The sequence below is a fragment of the Siphateles boraxobius genome, unplaced genomic scaffold (assembly GCF_051911475.1).
Source record: "Siphateles boraxobius isolate OS27281-9 unplaced genomic scaffold, OSU_SipBor_1 61, whole genome shotgun sequence".
In the NCBI taxonomy this organism is placed as follows: domain Eukaryota; kingdom Metazoa; phylum Chordata; class Actinopteri; order Cypriniformes; family Leuciscidae; genus Siphateles; species Siphateles boraxobius.
Window position 1 is genome coordinate 2,625,695 of NW_027509188.1, and position 14,251 is coordinate 2,639,945.

The following is a 14,251-nucleotide window of genomic DNA, read 5'->3' on the forward strand; positions in this document are numbered from 1 at the left end:
CGGTTTGGGGTTTAAAAAGTTTAAGTCTAACTATTAGTTTGCTTGTTGGGTGAGGGGTATTGTGGATTATTTTTCATATATTGTACATAAATGTGTAGTGACAGACAGATTAGACGCACAATTAACACATTTTTCAAGTGGGTATAGAATCTAGTTAAATTTTGTTTTTAATGTTTTACATGTATAAATGGTTTAATTTCTGTTGCTTTGTGACATTAAACTGGGGTTAACTTTTATTTGTCTTGTTTGCCTTAGATCTGATGGCGCTGAAAGAGGAGAATCAAGTACTGAATGAAATGGAACAGAAAGATCAATATGAAAATCTTCATGATTTCACAACTGAAATAAAATCTTTTAGTTGCTCACAGACTGAAAAGACTTCATCACAAGAAAAAGATAAAAAAACAGAAACTAAAAGTAATTTCATCTGCCAACACTGTGGAGACAGATTCACTCGAATAGCAAGCCTTAACTGTCACATGAGCATTCACAATAAAGAGAAGGGTTACACCTGCTATCATTGTGAAAAGAGTTTTGGTCAACTTCATGACCTTAAAGTCCACATGGAAGATCACAAGGGAGATAAGCCATGCATCTGCCCACTGTGTGGAAAGAGATTCAGACAAAAAGGACATCTTGATAACCACAAGAGGATTCACAATAAAGGGAATCATTACCCCTGCCAACTGTGTGGAAAGAGTTTCAGTCAGCATAAAAACCTTGAAGTTCACATGGAAGTTCACATGGGAAAGAAGCCGTACGTCTGCAAACAGTGTGGAAGGCAATTCAACCGAAAAGGAAACCTTAGCAACCATGTGAGAATTCACACTAAAGAGAAGCGTTACACCAGCAAACAATGTGGAAAGAGTTTTGATCAACATGGAAACCTCAAGAAGCACATGAGATCTCACTCTGGAGAGAAACCCTACACATGCTCTCAGTGTGGAAAGAGTTTCACTCAACATAAAAACTTTGAAGTCCACATGAAAGTTCACACTGCAGAGAGCCCTTACACCTGCCAACAATGTGGAAAGAGTTTTGATCAACTTGGACACCTTAAAGTCCACATGAGATGTCACTCTGGAGAGAAACCCTACAAATGCCGTCAGTGCGGAAAGTGTTTTAGTCAACATGGAAGCCTAGAAGTCCACATGAGAATTCACACTGGAGAGAAGCCTTTCACCTGCAAACAGTGTGGAAAGAGTTTCAACAAAAAAGGAAACCTTAAAATACACATGGTAGTTCACACTGGAGAAAGCCCTTACACCTGCGACGAGTGTGGACTAAGTTTCGCTGTAAAAGGAAACTTTAAAAGGCACATGGTGATTCACACTGGAGAGAAGCCTTTCACCTGCCAACAGTGTGGACAAAGTTTCAACCGAAAAGGAAACTTTAACATGCACATAAAAACTCACACAGGAGAAAGCCGTTCTAGCCGCTTTTATGCTCTCTCTCCACAAAATGCGAAAAAAGTGTAGTTTTGTTTTCTTCGAGTTGTCTCTATTATTCACGTTCCGTGTAATAAAATCGCCAATAATTAGGGCACTTTCAACAGAATTCTCAGTGGGTGTTTCACTGAGTTGGGAGAATCTGTTTAAGTGTAATCAGAACGGAAGAGCTGTGTTTTGTCCCGCCACTACAGCGTCTCACGGTCACCCAGTTGCACGGGCTCTACAGCCGGAACCGAACAATAAAGCCCTTGCATTCTTACTATCCTCGATGAAAGTTTGGATGCGTGTCTGTAGTTCTGAAATCTTCTCCGTCAGCCTGATTATCGCCCTGCATTTATCACATGTGAATCCCTCATTACTGACAGATAATACTATACATGTTACACGAAGTGCAAGTGACAATAACAGAAGACATTACTCACCGTGTTTGTTGACTGATCCTACTTACCACAGTTGGGATAGACTTGTAAAAGGTACGTGTGGCGAAAAAAAGAGGGCAAGCACGGATTCAGTGTGGCAAGCAGGACGAGGCCGTGAGAGTGAGGCCGGTGGCGTGATTACTAATGAGCGACACCTGTGCAACGTATCTCTCTCGTCTCCTATCTCTCACGCAGGAGCGAAAGTATAAAAAAGGGAGCGACGACAGTGGAGGTCTTAGACTTATTATTTAAGTCTTTGAATGTTCGCCGGTTCCCACCGCCTCCTTCCTACAACATATAACCTTGTTACAGGCAGGTTAACATGCTAGCGAGATACTAGCGTATTGTGATAGCGATAACAATTTGGATAAAAGCTAGTGATGTCAGATTAATGTGATAGGCAATATTTGACTATATCTAATATATTGTAACAGTCACTGTCTGTCACATGGTTTACTTGTTCTTATTGTCAGTGCTATGTTCATCCCATCCACTAGGGGACACCAGTAGCACCTATTCCTTATGGATAAAAGAGGAAGTAGAGGAGTAAGAGGTAGATTCAGTTTGAGTAACCACATGGTATCTGCTGTTCTCACTAATCCTTGCTTGTGAAACGTTTAGTTTGCTGCTCAATTGTGAGTTTATAGTTCTTAAATTTCATCTTTTGTGTATGCTTTTGTGAAGAATTTGTATGAATGTTAACGAGTTGTTTTCTTTTGTTGAGGATTTTTGTATTACACATGACTCACATTGCCTTTGAGTGTTGGATTGGGAGTTTGCTTGGATGCATGGGTGCAACTGCCCAAGGATCGTATTCAAAGACTCCCGGGCTACAGCCAGAAGGACAAAATCTTCCTTTTATCAATACCTAATAGTCTAGTAGCCAACTAGGTGAACCTGGAAATGTTGAGTACACCAAAGTTTTATTGCAGAAATGTGAAGTATGGGTCCCCAGCATACAGAAACTGCCGGATGCTAATTTGATTTGTTGAGCAATTTGCATAATTAGCATAATTAGCGTTATTAGCTTAATCGTCCATTTTGACCAGAAATTTTGCACTGTATGGCCAATTTCTACAATATGTGAGTGGTTTTCAAGGTTTTAGATGATGCCTGAATCCCCTCCTGACACTTTTGAGGATTCAAAATTGCTTTTTGGATAAACGATGAATCTTTGTTAGGCTAAATGTTATGCATTTCTGGAGGAAAAAGCAATGTGGGAATTTGACATAACTTGGATCATGCAACTGTACGATACATATTAATGGGGTAGCTTTTTAAGACACCCAATGAGATGTGTGGTGGCAAACAATTTTCTAGTACTGAATAAGTGACAAACACAGATGCCCATCGCTGTGGTTCACCCCATTTGATCTGCCAAGCTGCTTGAGTGATGTGTCCAGGTATGTAATGGTACGGAGCACTGTATCAGGATGAGCAGGAGGTGAGTCGAGCAATGGTCCAAAGACACTTATAGTCTTCATTCAAGACACACCTTCATCACTGTGACGATCTTGCACAACATTGTAGGCCGACCAGTCCAGGGGAAGAGGATTAGAATGGAGCTGACAGAGCCAAGCAGCATCCCTTATCTGTGCTCTAGAAACCCTCTCTTGGATTCTCTCTTGGACAGTAGCTGTTCTTGGCACTTCTTTCAGAGCGGGTGGAGTCAGCTTCTTAGGGCCTGTATTATGTTCAGTGACAAGACTGCTGTTAGCTACCGGACAGAATTTCTCAGCTTGGAGCTTTGTCAGACGGGGTACTTTTAGCGATGTAATCCCACCGTCTGGAGTCGCCACTCCAGGGAACAGGATCCCTGCAGGATTTTGCACAAACTGAGTGGCCATGGCATGTGTTGTGCTGCAACCATTGGGTGTGAAGACTACTAGATCAAAATTATCACCCCAACTGTGAATAGGGCCAATGCACCTCTCCAGTCCTAATACCCGCAGGTACTTATCTGCATAATCTGAGGCATATTTGGCAGCTGACTTCCGGAACCGGAGGACCTCATCATATGTTACAACAAGACCATGCTCATTTAGGTTCCGAACCAGTTCTGAACTACCATGCTTATGAAGTTTTACAGCTAGCCCCAAAGTTGTCTGATTCCAGCTTTTACTGATGTACTGCTGGATGCATTGAGAGCAAGTGTGAGTGCTGGTTTGGTCACCGTTTCTTCCCTGGACACAAGACTGGATACAAGCCTTAGGAGAGTTGGACATGTATCTTGAATGACCCGTTCATGCCTAAAGCTGCCAAGGTCGTATTCACGAGGCAATGGAATATTCTGGACCTCTGTCCGCACTTTTCTGACAACCTTGTTGACATCATCATCATCGTCGTCATTGGAGTGGCCAGTTTGAGTGATTTACCAATGTACTGCCTAAAGCCAACAATCGTCTGGCATCCTTACACTCTCAGTAAAATAACAGCATCACCATAATAATCACACAGGTTGGCTAGCATTTGCTTCCGGCACAAACTTCCAGAATTAGCTACAAAAACATCATGTAATTCAGAGACAGTCCAAGTCACTGTCTTGTTTGCACTCATGTGGTCTATGACCGAAGCTAGGCAGCTGTCAATTGGTTTACTAGCATTTGCACTTGAGTCAAGAGGTACCTTCCTTAAAGCATTGTAACACTTGGAGTGATACTGAGCATCAGCTGCTGGTAGGTCCATGATGCCATTCACCTGTAACTTCACAACTTCTGCCCAATCATCCTGTCTTTCATCACATTTAGACAAAATCACATCTTTGAAGGATGGAAGGCCTGGCCTATCTAAAGTCTGACATTTTTTAACTGGATTCCACCTGTCTTTTTCTTCACAAATAAGACCACAGAACAAGCACTGTTTTGAATACTCAAAGTCAGAGAGTTGAGAGCGAATGATTCGCTTTCCGGGCTGACTCTGACATGAGTCTGACTTGCGTTTGCTATCATTTCTAGAGCGAGAAGTATATGAGCTGTAGCAAGATTTGTGACATAACACAGAAGCTGATGAAGCACCATCAGTAGCAATAATGTTTGACAAAGTCTCATGTATGGCTGTGTCTCCGAGCTCCTCGCTCTTAATTTGTATAGTAGCGATTCCTTTGGACCCAGATATTTTAAAGTCGCCATCTTTGCCACTGCATGGTGCAAACAGATACTTCTTTCCCAACATTTTGACCTGATCAAACCAATCTCTCTTTGTTTTGAAAGTACTTAACCCTAAAGAATGTTCCACCACAACAACTTGAGAAAGCAGCAATAACACTGAATATCGACTGTTTTTAATCCTTCCTTATCAAACCTGATGTCAAAGTCTGGATTTTAAAAAAAGAATCCAAAATTTTAAAATAATGGTAACTAATTTTAGAACACCAGATTTACCCACAAAATGGATCTGACTAGAAATTCACAATGTATTGAACAATACTGTCATTATAACTCTTTCCACCTTTTATCTTAATGTGAAAACATAAGTAATGTCAACATTAAAATGTCAACATTAAATCCCTTGACTGACTTTTGTACAAATATTAAGGTGATATAAGAAAAAAATATTTGCAAGGTGAATTTCGACTTTAAATCTATGCTCCCTTGCTTTATGACATACTTATTACAACTACAACAGCTAGCTGCAACAGTTTATTTTCATAAAAACATGACCGGACCTCAAGAAATGTAAACAAAATTAGGTTATCAACATTCACATCAAAGAGCAAGAGCTCTTGTGATTCTGAAATGTGAAATTATTGTTTGCCATGAAAATAACCTAAAATTTTGTCCGAAATTAATAAAAAATGTGTATAAATGTATCCAAATTTGTTATAGAATTGCAATTTTGGAGTCTGATAGTGCAAGAAATGAAATCAGCATTCTCTTAAACCTCTAAATCCACCCACATATTGTAGAAATTGGCCATAGAGTGCAAAATAATGAAAATTGCTCAATATATGCAAATTAGCATCCGGCAGTTTCTGTATGCTGGGGACCCATACTTCACATTTCTGCAATAAAACTTTGATGTACTTAACATTTCCGGGTTCACAGTGGGGCTCTATGGGCTGGCTACTAGACTATAACATTTGCAGATAAGACTGTTCATTCTAAAGACTGCTCACTTTATTAACTTGATTATTCAGCAACATCTTTATGAGACGTTTCACACTCAACTCACACCATGATTTGATGTTTTTGTGATGTATTTAATGTTTGAGTTTATTTTGGTGTTTATGGCGAATTGTTTTATGTAAAAATTCAATACATGCTGTGAAAAGATTTTCTTTGTTCTTTGTTTATTCATGCATAACCTGAACACAGTATCCGGTAGGGTAGAGAACAAAATTGATTTTCCCCCTCATTCTTCTGTAGCAGGCCTGGTTTGAAATAGCCAGGACAGTTATAATATGGTGATGAGTAGATTATATTTAGCAATATAAGGAATGATAGTAAATAGAGATTCAAAACCAAAAGCTATACGTAGCTTACAGATGCAAATAAGCAGCAAGGCAGACCAGCAAAACAGTACAATGACAAAATTGCTTAAATGGGTGATTTTACATTTTGCTTTGAAACCAAATCTTCCTCCATCATCTTGTTAGTCAAGAGTGAGGTAAAATCTGACTTTTGCTACTGATCTGTGCTGTGACCTTCGTTCGGCTTATGCTTTAAGCAGACACATTCAGTTTTTAATTATAGTGTCTGTTCTCTAACTGAGCTAAATTATTTTATTACTATAAAATCTCTGCTTAGTGCCAGCAGACTTGGTGAACATTGCAAATGGCGCTTAAATGAATATGTAAATATGTGCTGTGCATTTTCAGTAACAAAATAAATGTGGTGAGAAAACTGCTGTGAAAACTTGTGCTGTTGTGTGGGATTCGATTTAGGGGATTGAATCACTTTGAGATTGCATAAGTCATTAAAAGTAGCATTTTTAGGTGAATTTGGGGAAACCCCTTAAATTTGTTGTTGAACTATTTCAATTACTTTTGTTCATTGCAAACAGTAAGTACCAATAAAGTACCAATAAACCTGATTTGCAATAGGGGTTAGGCCTAAATAATTTTGAATAAAACTGTGTGGTTTACAAATAACAGTACTATTTGCATACTATGCAGTTGTTACTCTGAAAACCCTAGTTTTTTTTTTCTAGCATTTGATGATTTGTATGAGTAGCATTTTGTCAAGCATAACAAGATATTCTGAGGTGTGGCAATCTTAACAGATTTTTTACTAATTTTGATTGCATTCCCTCATTTCTTTTAAGTGCCCCATTATTTGCATCAAAGGTAAAAAAAAACTTTAATTTTCTCAAAATATACATTTCCATATCACCACATTTTCAATGATTTTCATGCGACTTGTCAGATGAATCAATCTCTCTAAATCCCTCCTTTCTGTGATCTACTCTGCTCTGATTGGCCAGATGGCTCAGTCTGTTGTGATTGGTCTACCACGCTCGTGTCGAAAACAAACGCCCATTGCCATAACAACATCAGCTCTGAGGCTTTCTCAGTGATGAGTGTAAGACTGAAAAAACTGGAAGAACTGAAAAAGAGGGCTACTCTCTGAGAAAACAAAGGAAATTAACATTTGAACTCACTCTTGTGAAGGCATCACCATTCGAGAGCAAGTCTCACCTCAGAATCATCCTAATCTACATGTCTTTCCCTCTTCCCCCACTCCTTCTCACTCATCTTGAAATTCACCCAAAAATCTATATGGTTTAAATGTGAACAATTATTACACAGTTTTACAGGGTTCCCGCGGAGTCTTAAAAAGTCTAAAAAAGACTTAAATTCAGAAAGTGAAATTTAAGGCCTCAAAATGCCTAAAAACACAAGTTTAGGTCTTAAATTTAATTTACCCAAGTCTTAAAATTCTTACCTTCGTTCATTTTGTTAATTGTGGTCAAGCGTTGTCCGCGGAAAATAAAACTTTGGTTGTTTTGTTTTCTAGTAGGCTACGTGATGATGATAATCCCTTTGCGTGATCACTGCAGGTATAACTCCTGTAAAGTAGGTGGCGGTATGTAACCCGCGCCGCCAATAAAGTGAAGGAAGTTGGTTCACTAGCTACCTGCCCGCCGAATTCGTGCAACGTTAAGTCAGGGCTGTCGTCGAGCGCGTAGTTTTCAAAGATCATGGGGAAGTGTGTGTTTAACATGACTTGGCTCGATAAAGGTGAGTTTTGCAGCTGGTTACAAGCTGTCCCTAGCAATAGAGATCGCTGCAAAATATGCAAGAAGATAATACAGCTAGGGACATTGGGTGTGAAGGCGCTCAAGTCTCATGCCAAAGCGGAAAAACACCAGCTTGCCATGAAAAACCTTCAGCAGAGTCAAACCATCTCACAGTTCTGTTCGGTATCCCAGCTGCCTAGGCCTACATCATTGTCGATGCCTGGTCCCTCCGGATTCCAAGGCAAAAATGTTACAGCTTCGTTGAGTCGGTCTGATCTTCGGGCTACTTTCGGATCCACTGAGACTTCAAAATCGGAGGTACTTTGGATTTTCCACACCGTGACAAAACATATGTCATATAACAGTAACGATAATATTAGTGAAGTTTTCCAGGCAATGTTCCCCGACTCAAACATTGCGAAAACGTTTACGTGCGGACCGAACAAGATCGCTTATATAGCAAGATTTGGTGTAGCGGACTTCATCAAGAGAGATCTTGATGTTCGACGAAAGCTTCAACTCATCCACCAAATCCAAGCAGCTGGACCTCCACATTCGTTTCTGGAGCAATGGAGAGGTGCGGTTGAGATACATGGGATCTCAGTTCATGGGACATGGGACAGCGCAGGACCTCCTGAAGCATATCGAAGTAAGTGAGATGGCCTACTTTACTGATTGGCCTCGGACGTAGGAGCTACTTATCAATTTGTAAGTCTGCATTTGAACATCATGTCATAGGCCTACCCCATCTAGGGGAATATGCTAAAAATGTAGTGTGCTATATTGTGTAAAATGTGCATATCGTCCTATGATCCATATGATTTATAACATCTATGCACCATTGTAGCCTTATAGTGTTAATTTCGTCAGACGAGACGAGACAAAATATGTTCGTCAATGACCTTTTTTGTTATGACTAAGACCAAATGATGGCAAGACTGCACCACTGTCCAAAAACGCTGACTAAGACTTAATTAACACGCATTATTGTTGACGAAAAAAGACGAGACGAAAATGTTTCGCATAAAATAAAAACTAAGATAAAATCTATCTTCATTTTCATCTAAAATCGTCTCTGCTTTTTCATCAGCTGTTAATATTCAGAACGAGTTAGGACCTGGCTTATTACATTGCTACCTACCAAATAAAACAATCATTTGACACAAAATTATGATTTAAAAGTTTATTGATTTAAAAACGATTGTATTGCTTCCGCTAAAGAAAATAGTGCGCTCCGTCTCTACGGTTAGAATCCTGTGTGTTCATGACAACGGTGTGTTATAGTTAGCAGCGATCTGTTATCAAGAAATAAAATAGTGTGTGCGTAGAAAGAATTCGTCCACACGCCGCTCAAAAATAATAAATAATCCTGAGCGCAACAAGTCCACAGTCTAGGCAGGCTTTTTGTTTTAAATTATATTTCCTGTCGCTGCCCAGGCTTTTATTGTACATGACAGCTTATGTCCCGATGACCGGCCCGGACGATTAAAAGCAGTATCAATAAAGTAAAAAATGTGATGTGCAGTCAAGCTCGAGTCCTAAATCAGAAATTGTAAACCAGACACGTTTAACATTTGCATTCAACAAAAATCATTCAACAACTGTATTTTGTCAGGTAATTATGACATTTAACCAATGTTTGAGATATGTGAAACACTTTTTTACTGAAATGTTTATCAGTAATAATGTGTTATTTTAAAAAAAGACTACAATTGTTTTGACTAAAACTAGACTAACATATATTGAGTTCTTTTTTGACTGAAACTAGACTAAAATTAAAAGACTTTTAGTCGACTAAAACTTGACTAAGATACCTTGAGTTTTCTTTTGACTAAAAGTAGACTAAAATGATGAGAGACTTTTAGTCGACTAAAACTTGACTAACAAAAAAATATATGTAAATGACTAAATATAATTAAAACTAACAAGGACATTTGGCACAAGACTAAGACTTAATTAAAAATAGGTGACAAAATTAACACTAGAAATAGGCCTAATTGTTGGTTCCATCTACAGTCATTGGTTCCAAATTGAATGTCTTTTTTATCAGCTGCATCAGCTCCATACTAGAGTAAAGGTTGCAGTTTAACATGTAGCTGAATTTATACATGAATGTAATCTTTAAGCTTTAAGCTTTTTTCTTCTTATTTTCCAAAAGGAGGCATCGCATCATTTGGACCGCAGCAGGCTGTTTTCAGTGTCCATGGATGGACCGAATGTGAATTCTAAGCTTTTGGACCTACTCCAACAGGACCATGCAGAGAAGTATGGGGGTGCACAACTGGTGTCCGTCGGCAGCTGTGGACTCCACACACTTCATAACTCCTTCAAGGTGGGATTTTCGTTGTGGAATGTGGATAAAATTTTAAAGGCCATGCACACTCTTTTCCACAATGTTCCTGCAAGGAGGGAGGACTATGAAAAAGTCACAAAATCTACACTGTTTCCCAAACCATTTTGTGGCCACAGGTGGCTTGAAAATCTCCCAGTTGTTGAACGGGCGCTGGAAGTCTGGCCATCGCTCATGCTGTATGTGAACGCTGTGCACAAAAAACAACTCCCAAATCCCAAAACAGCATCTTTTGACACCATCGAAGCAGCCTTTAAGGATCCCCTTACGACAGCGAAGATGCACTTTTTCATGACTCTGGCCAGGACCTTCCATCCGTTCATGAAGAAATACCAGACCGATGAACCTGTGATGCCTTTCTTTGGCAAAGATCTGGCTGAGTTAATTAAGGTAATTATTTATGGTATATGGTTATGATTAGTTGGCATGGGCTTATCATTTTATTTGTTTATTTATTCATCTGTGATGCTTTTGTCCAAAATAACAAAGTATTTGTCACATTTTGGGGATTGCATATAAAATGTTGTACTGGGCCAGTCTCCTATTACATGTATGCCTGTAGTGGCATTTATGTCGAAAAATGTGCTATATAAATAAAATTTACTTACTATTGTAAGCCCAGGTAAGTGCCTTCTTAAATTAATGAAATCCTAATGAATTAGATGAGAGAATTAGGATTTCATTGTGTGAAATATAAAAGGAAATTAAATGGGCTAATGGTACTTTTGCCTACTGACAGAGTCTACTGAGACGCTGTATGAAGAGAGAGGTCCTCCAGGACATCACTCCTCTTCAGCTCACCAAGCTTGATACGTCCGACAAGACCTTGCTCCTCCTCCCCCAGAAGATTGATATTGGCTTGGGTGCTGAGGCAGCAGTCAAGGTATCGTGTTTGGTAATTTTGGATATTTATTATGATCAGTATGTACGCTGAAAGTATAATTTTGCTAAGCATACTAAACGTATTTGTGATCTGTATGAGGTTCACCGTTTGATTGAAGAATGGTTTGATATGCTGTGCATTTCCAAGGTTGTGCATGCGTTCAGACAATATTGAACCTGTGTTTTTGCCTGCTTTCTCCTTTAAAAGCAATGTATTTTGGATGGTGATTCCCCATAATGAAGTGTAGGTTCACATAGATCATGTGAAGCAAGTATGATTCTACTGAGACATCCCAATCACAGCAAATAAGAAATTGTATGACCCCATTGCATAAAGTCACATAATTGACCTATGATATGACTTCATGCCATGTGGTACTCAGGGCTGGGTAACAAAATTTTCGATACCGATACCTTGACTTCGATACCGGTTCCTGAACGATAGCGTTTTCGATACCAATTTTATGAAAATCCTAAAATCCTATTTTAACAACATTACATTACCTTTTTTTTCAGTTTGTTGACTTTTTTTCACTCATATTTTGAGTCAGTAAAAAAGCACCAATGCTTAAGTTTTCAATGTTTCCTAATCATTTAACAACATATTCTTTACTTCAATAAACTCATTGTTTCTGCCTTAATGCATTGTTTAACAATGAAACAATGAAAATTAATTGAAATGCATTACACACAGTCACCTCTAACAGATCACTCTAAATTGTAATTTCAGACACATGCATTTTCTGTAAAGCTGCTTTGAAACTATATGTTTTGTGAAAAATGCTATACAAATAAATGTGAATTGAATTAAATACTGGAGTGCGTGCGTACTATACGCGCTCAAAGCTTATAAAAAAAAACCTGCATAAAGCTTGCCGCAAAGCAGTAGCGAAAGTAGCCTAATGATTGTGTCGGGAAAAAATAGCAAGGATATTTTTATACTTTTTATTAATAAACAAGTGTTTACTGATTGTGTTGTCTGCAAAGATGAATATGGCGATGTTGCCTCGATCATTCATTCCTGCAGTATAGGCTAGTGAACACGCCTATGGATTGCATAAGCAAACTATTTATTTCTAATTGTTTCGTTTAAAAGTAGACATATTTGAACTTATATTTAAGTCTATATGCCTTCTCGTTTCTGTGAGTCAAGTATCCTATACGATGAGTTTCGGTTTATTTGTGACGCGCTCCATTGCAGTCGAAGATGGATAAACACTCTCCAAGAGTACCAAGTGTTGCCGGTCTTGGCAGCAATTATCTTGTCGAAAATATTGCATTGCGTGCTTCTGGCATCAAGTGTGGTACATAGGTAGGTACACTGTTTATCTTTTCCACATATTTTCTATCTATCTGGGTTGGGACACACACACACACACACACACACACTACAGCCTCACGTGCGACGAGCCACGTCTCTCTGGGCAACCGCGTAAACTAACGTTAGTGTTTTTCCGCCACAGCCAATCATGCTGCATGCTTATTCATTGTTTCAGTGACGATGACTAGATTAATCCCTTAGGTATCGAAATGTGGTACCGAAAAACAAGACATGTTTCGATACTCGGTAGTACCGAGACAATTCGGTCGGTACCTAAAAAGTATCGAACTCGATACCCAGCCCTAGTGGTACTTAAAACTCCACTTTGATATTACTGACATGTATTGTTTTATTGTCCAGGACAGTAAAAGTGCAGAGCTAAGGATCCTTGAATTTAAGAGGGATTGTATGCAGGGCCTCTTAAACATTGTCAGAAAAGCACTGGAGAAGAGGCCATTGAAATATGCTACAGTTAGGCAGATGGAGTGTCTGGACCCGTCTTTCATGTTCAGGGACCAAGACAGATGCAAAAATCAGATGAAGGCTCTTGTCCAGACATTCCTGAAGAACAAGCAGCTGACAGGAGGTGTACCTACTGGTAGGAATGGTTTGGAAGGGGTTTTAGCAGTTGAGGTTCGTTCGGCCAGGCAGGGGCGAGAACACATCAGCAAACTCCGTTTGCAAATTACGTATATCAGTGATTTGGGACGGCGAGAGGTGATCTCCACCAGGGGCCAGAGCGATTGATTGAGACTTTCAATTCGCTTCTGGACAAAGATCCTCCTCCCCACTCACTACCATTGCCAACATCACTGATTCTCCCTCATTCCATTTTTTAAGGAGATTGAGGTGGTAAATCTGATGTGCCCCTCCCCTGTCTGTATGAATAACCTCATAGTTGAGATCCCCGACTCGCCATGTGACCTCAAAGGGTCCTTGCCACTTTGCGAGTAATTTAGAACTGGACGTGGGGAGTAATATAATACAAGTACTTTATCTCCCGGTGCAAATTCGCGTAGTCTAGCCCCCCTGTTGTACAGCCGGCTTTGTTTGTCCTGGGCCTGTAACAAATTCTCCATAGAAAGCCGCCCCAAAGTGTGGAGTTTTGTTCTCAGGTCCATGACATATTGAATTTCATTTTTGATATTCAAAGTTCTGTCCTCCCAAGTTTCCCTAAGCACGTCCAGCACCCCGCGGGGCTGACGCCCATAAAGAGGCTCGAAGGGGGAAAACCCCGTGGAGGCTTGGGGGACCTCGCGTACAGCGAACAAGAGGGGTTCTAGCCACTTATCCCAATTTTTGGCGTCTTCCTGCACAAACTTCCGAATCATTGATTTTAACGTGCGATTAAAACGTTCCACCAGTCCGTCTGTTTGTGGGTGATAGACGCTGGTGCGAATCGATTTAATGCCCAATAATTCGTAAAGTTCGCGAATAGTGCGTGACATAAACGCCGTGCCTTGGTCGGTTAGAATCTCCTTTGGGATTCCCACCCGGGAGATTAATTGAAACAGCGTGCTCGCAACGCTCTTGGCGGAAATATTGCGAAGCGGCACTGCTTCTGGGTACCGCGTTGCATAATCCAGTAGGACTAATGCAAAGCGATGCCCTCGTGCGGATCGTTCTAATGGCCCGATGAGGTCCATGCCAA

At 39.9% G+C, this 14,251-nt stretch overlaps 1 protein-coding gene across 2 annotated transcripts in view; it reads left to right on the top strand.

Annotated features, from left to right (window-relative positions):
• LOC143718612 (uncharacterized) overlaps positions 1 to 14,251 on the top strand; it is a 796,762-nt gene that overhangs the window by 25,026 nt on the left and 757,485 nt on the right. The window contains exons 2-4 of one of the 2 annotated variants that reach the window (XR_013196456.1): positions 256 to 2,004; positions 2,440 to 3,329; positions 3,415 to 4,230. Coding sequence is in view for 1 of the 2 variants with exons in the window: in XM_077209632.1 (XP_077065747.1) it covers positions 256 to 1,478 (1,223 nt within the window). In the remaining variant the exon portion in view is untranslated. Of the gene's footprint in view, positions 1 to 255; positions 6,142 to 14,251 lie in introns of those variants that run through there. The other variant, XM_077209632.1, reaches the window with a different exon arrangement.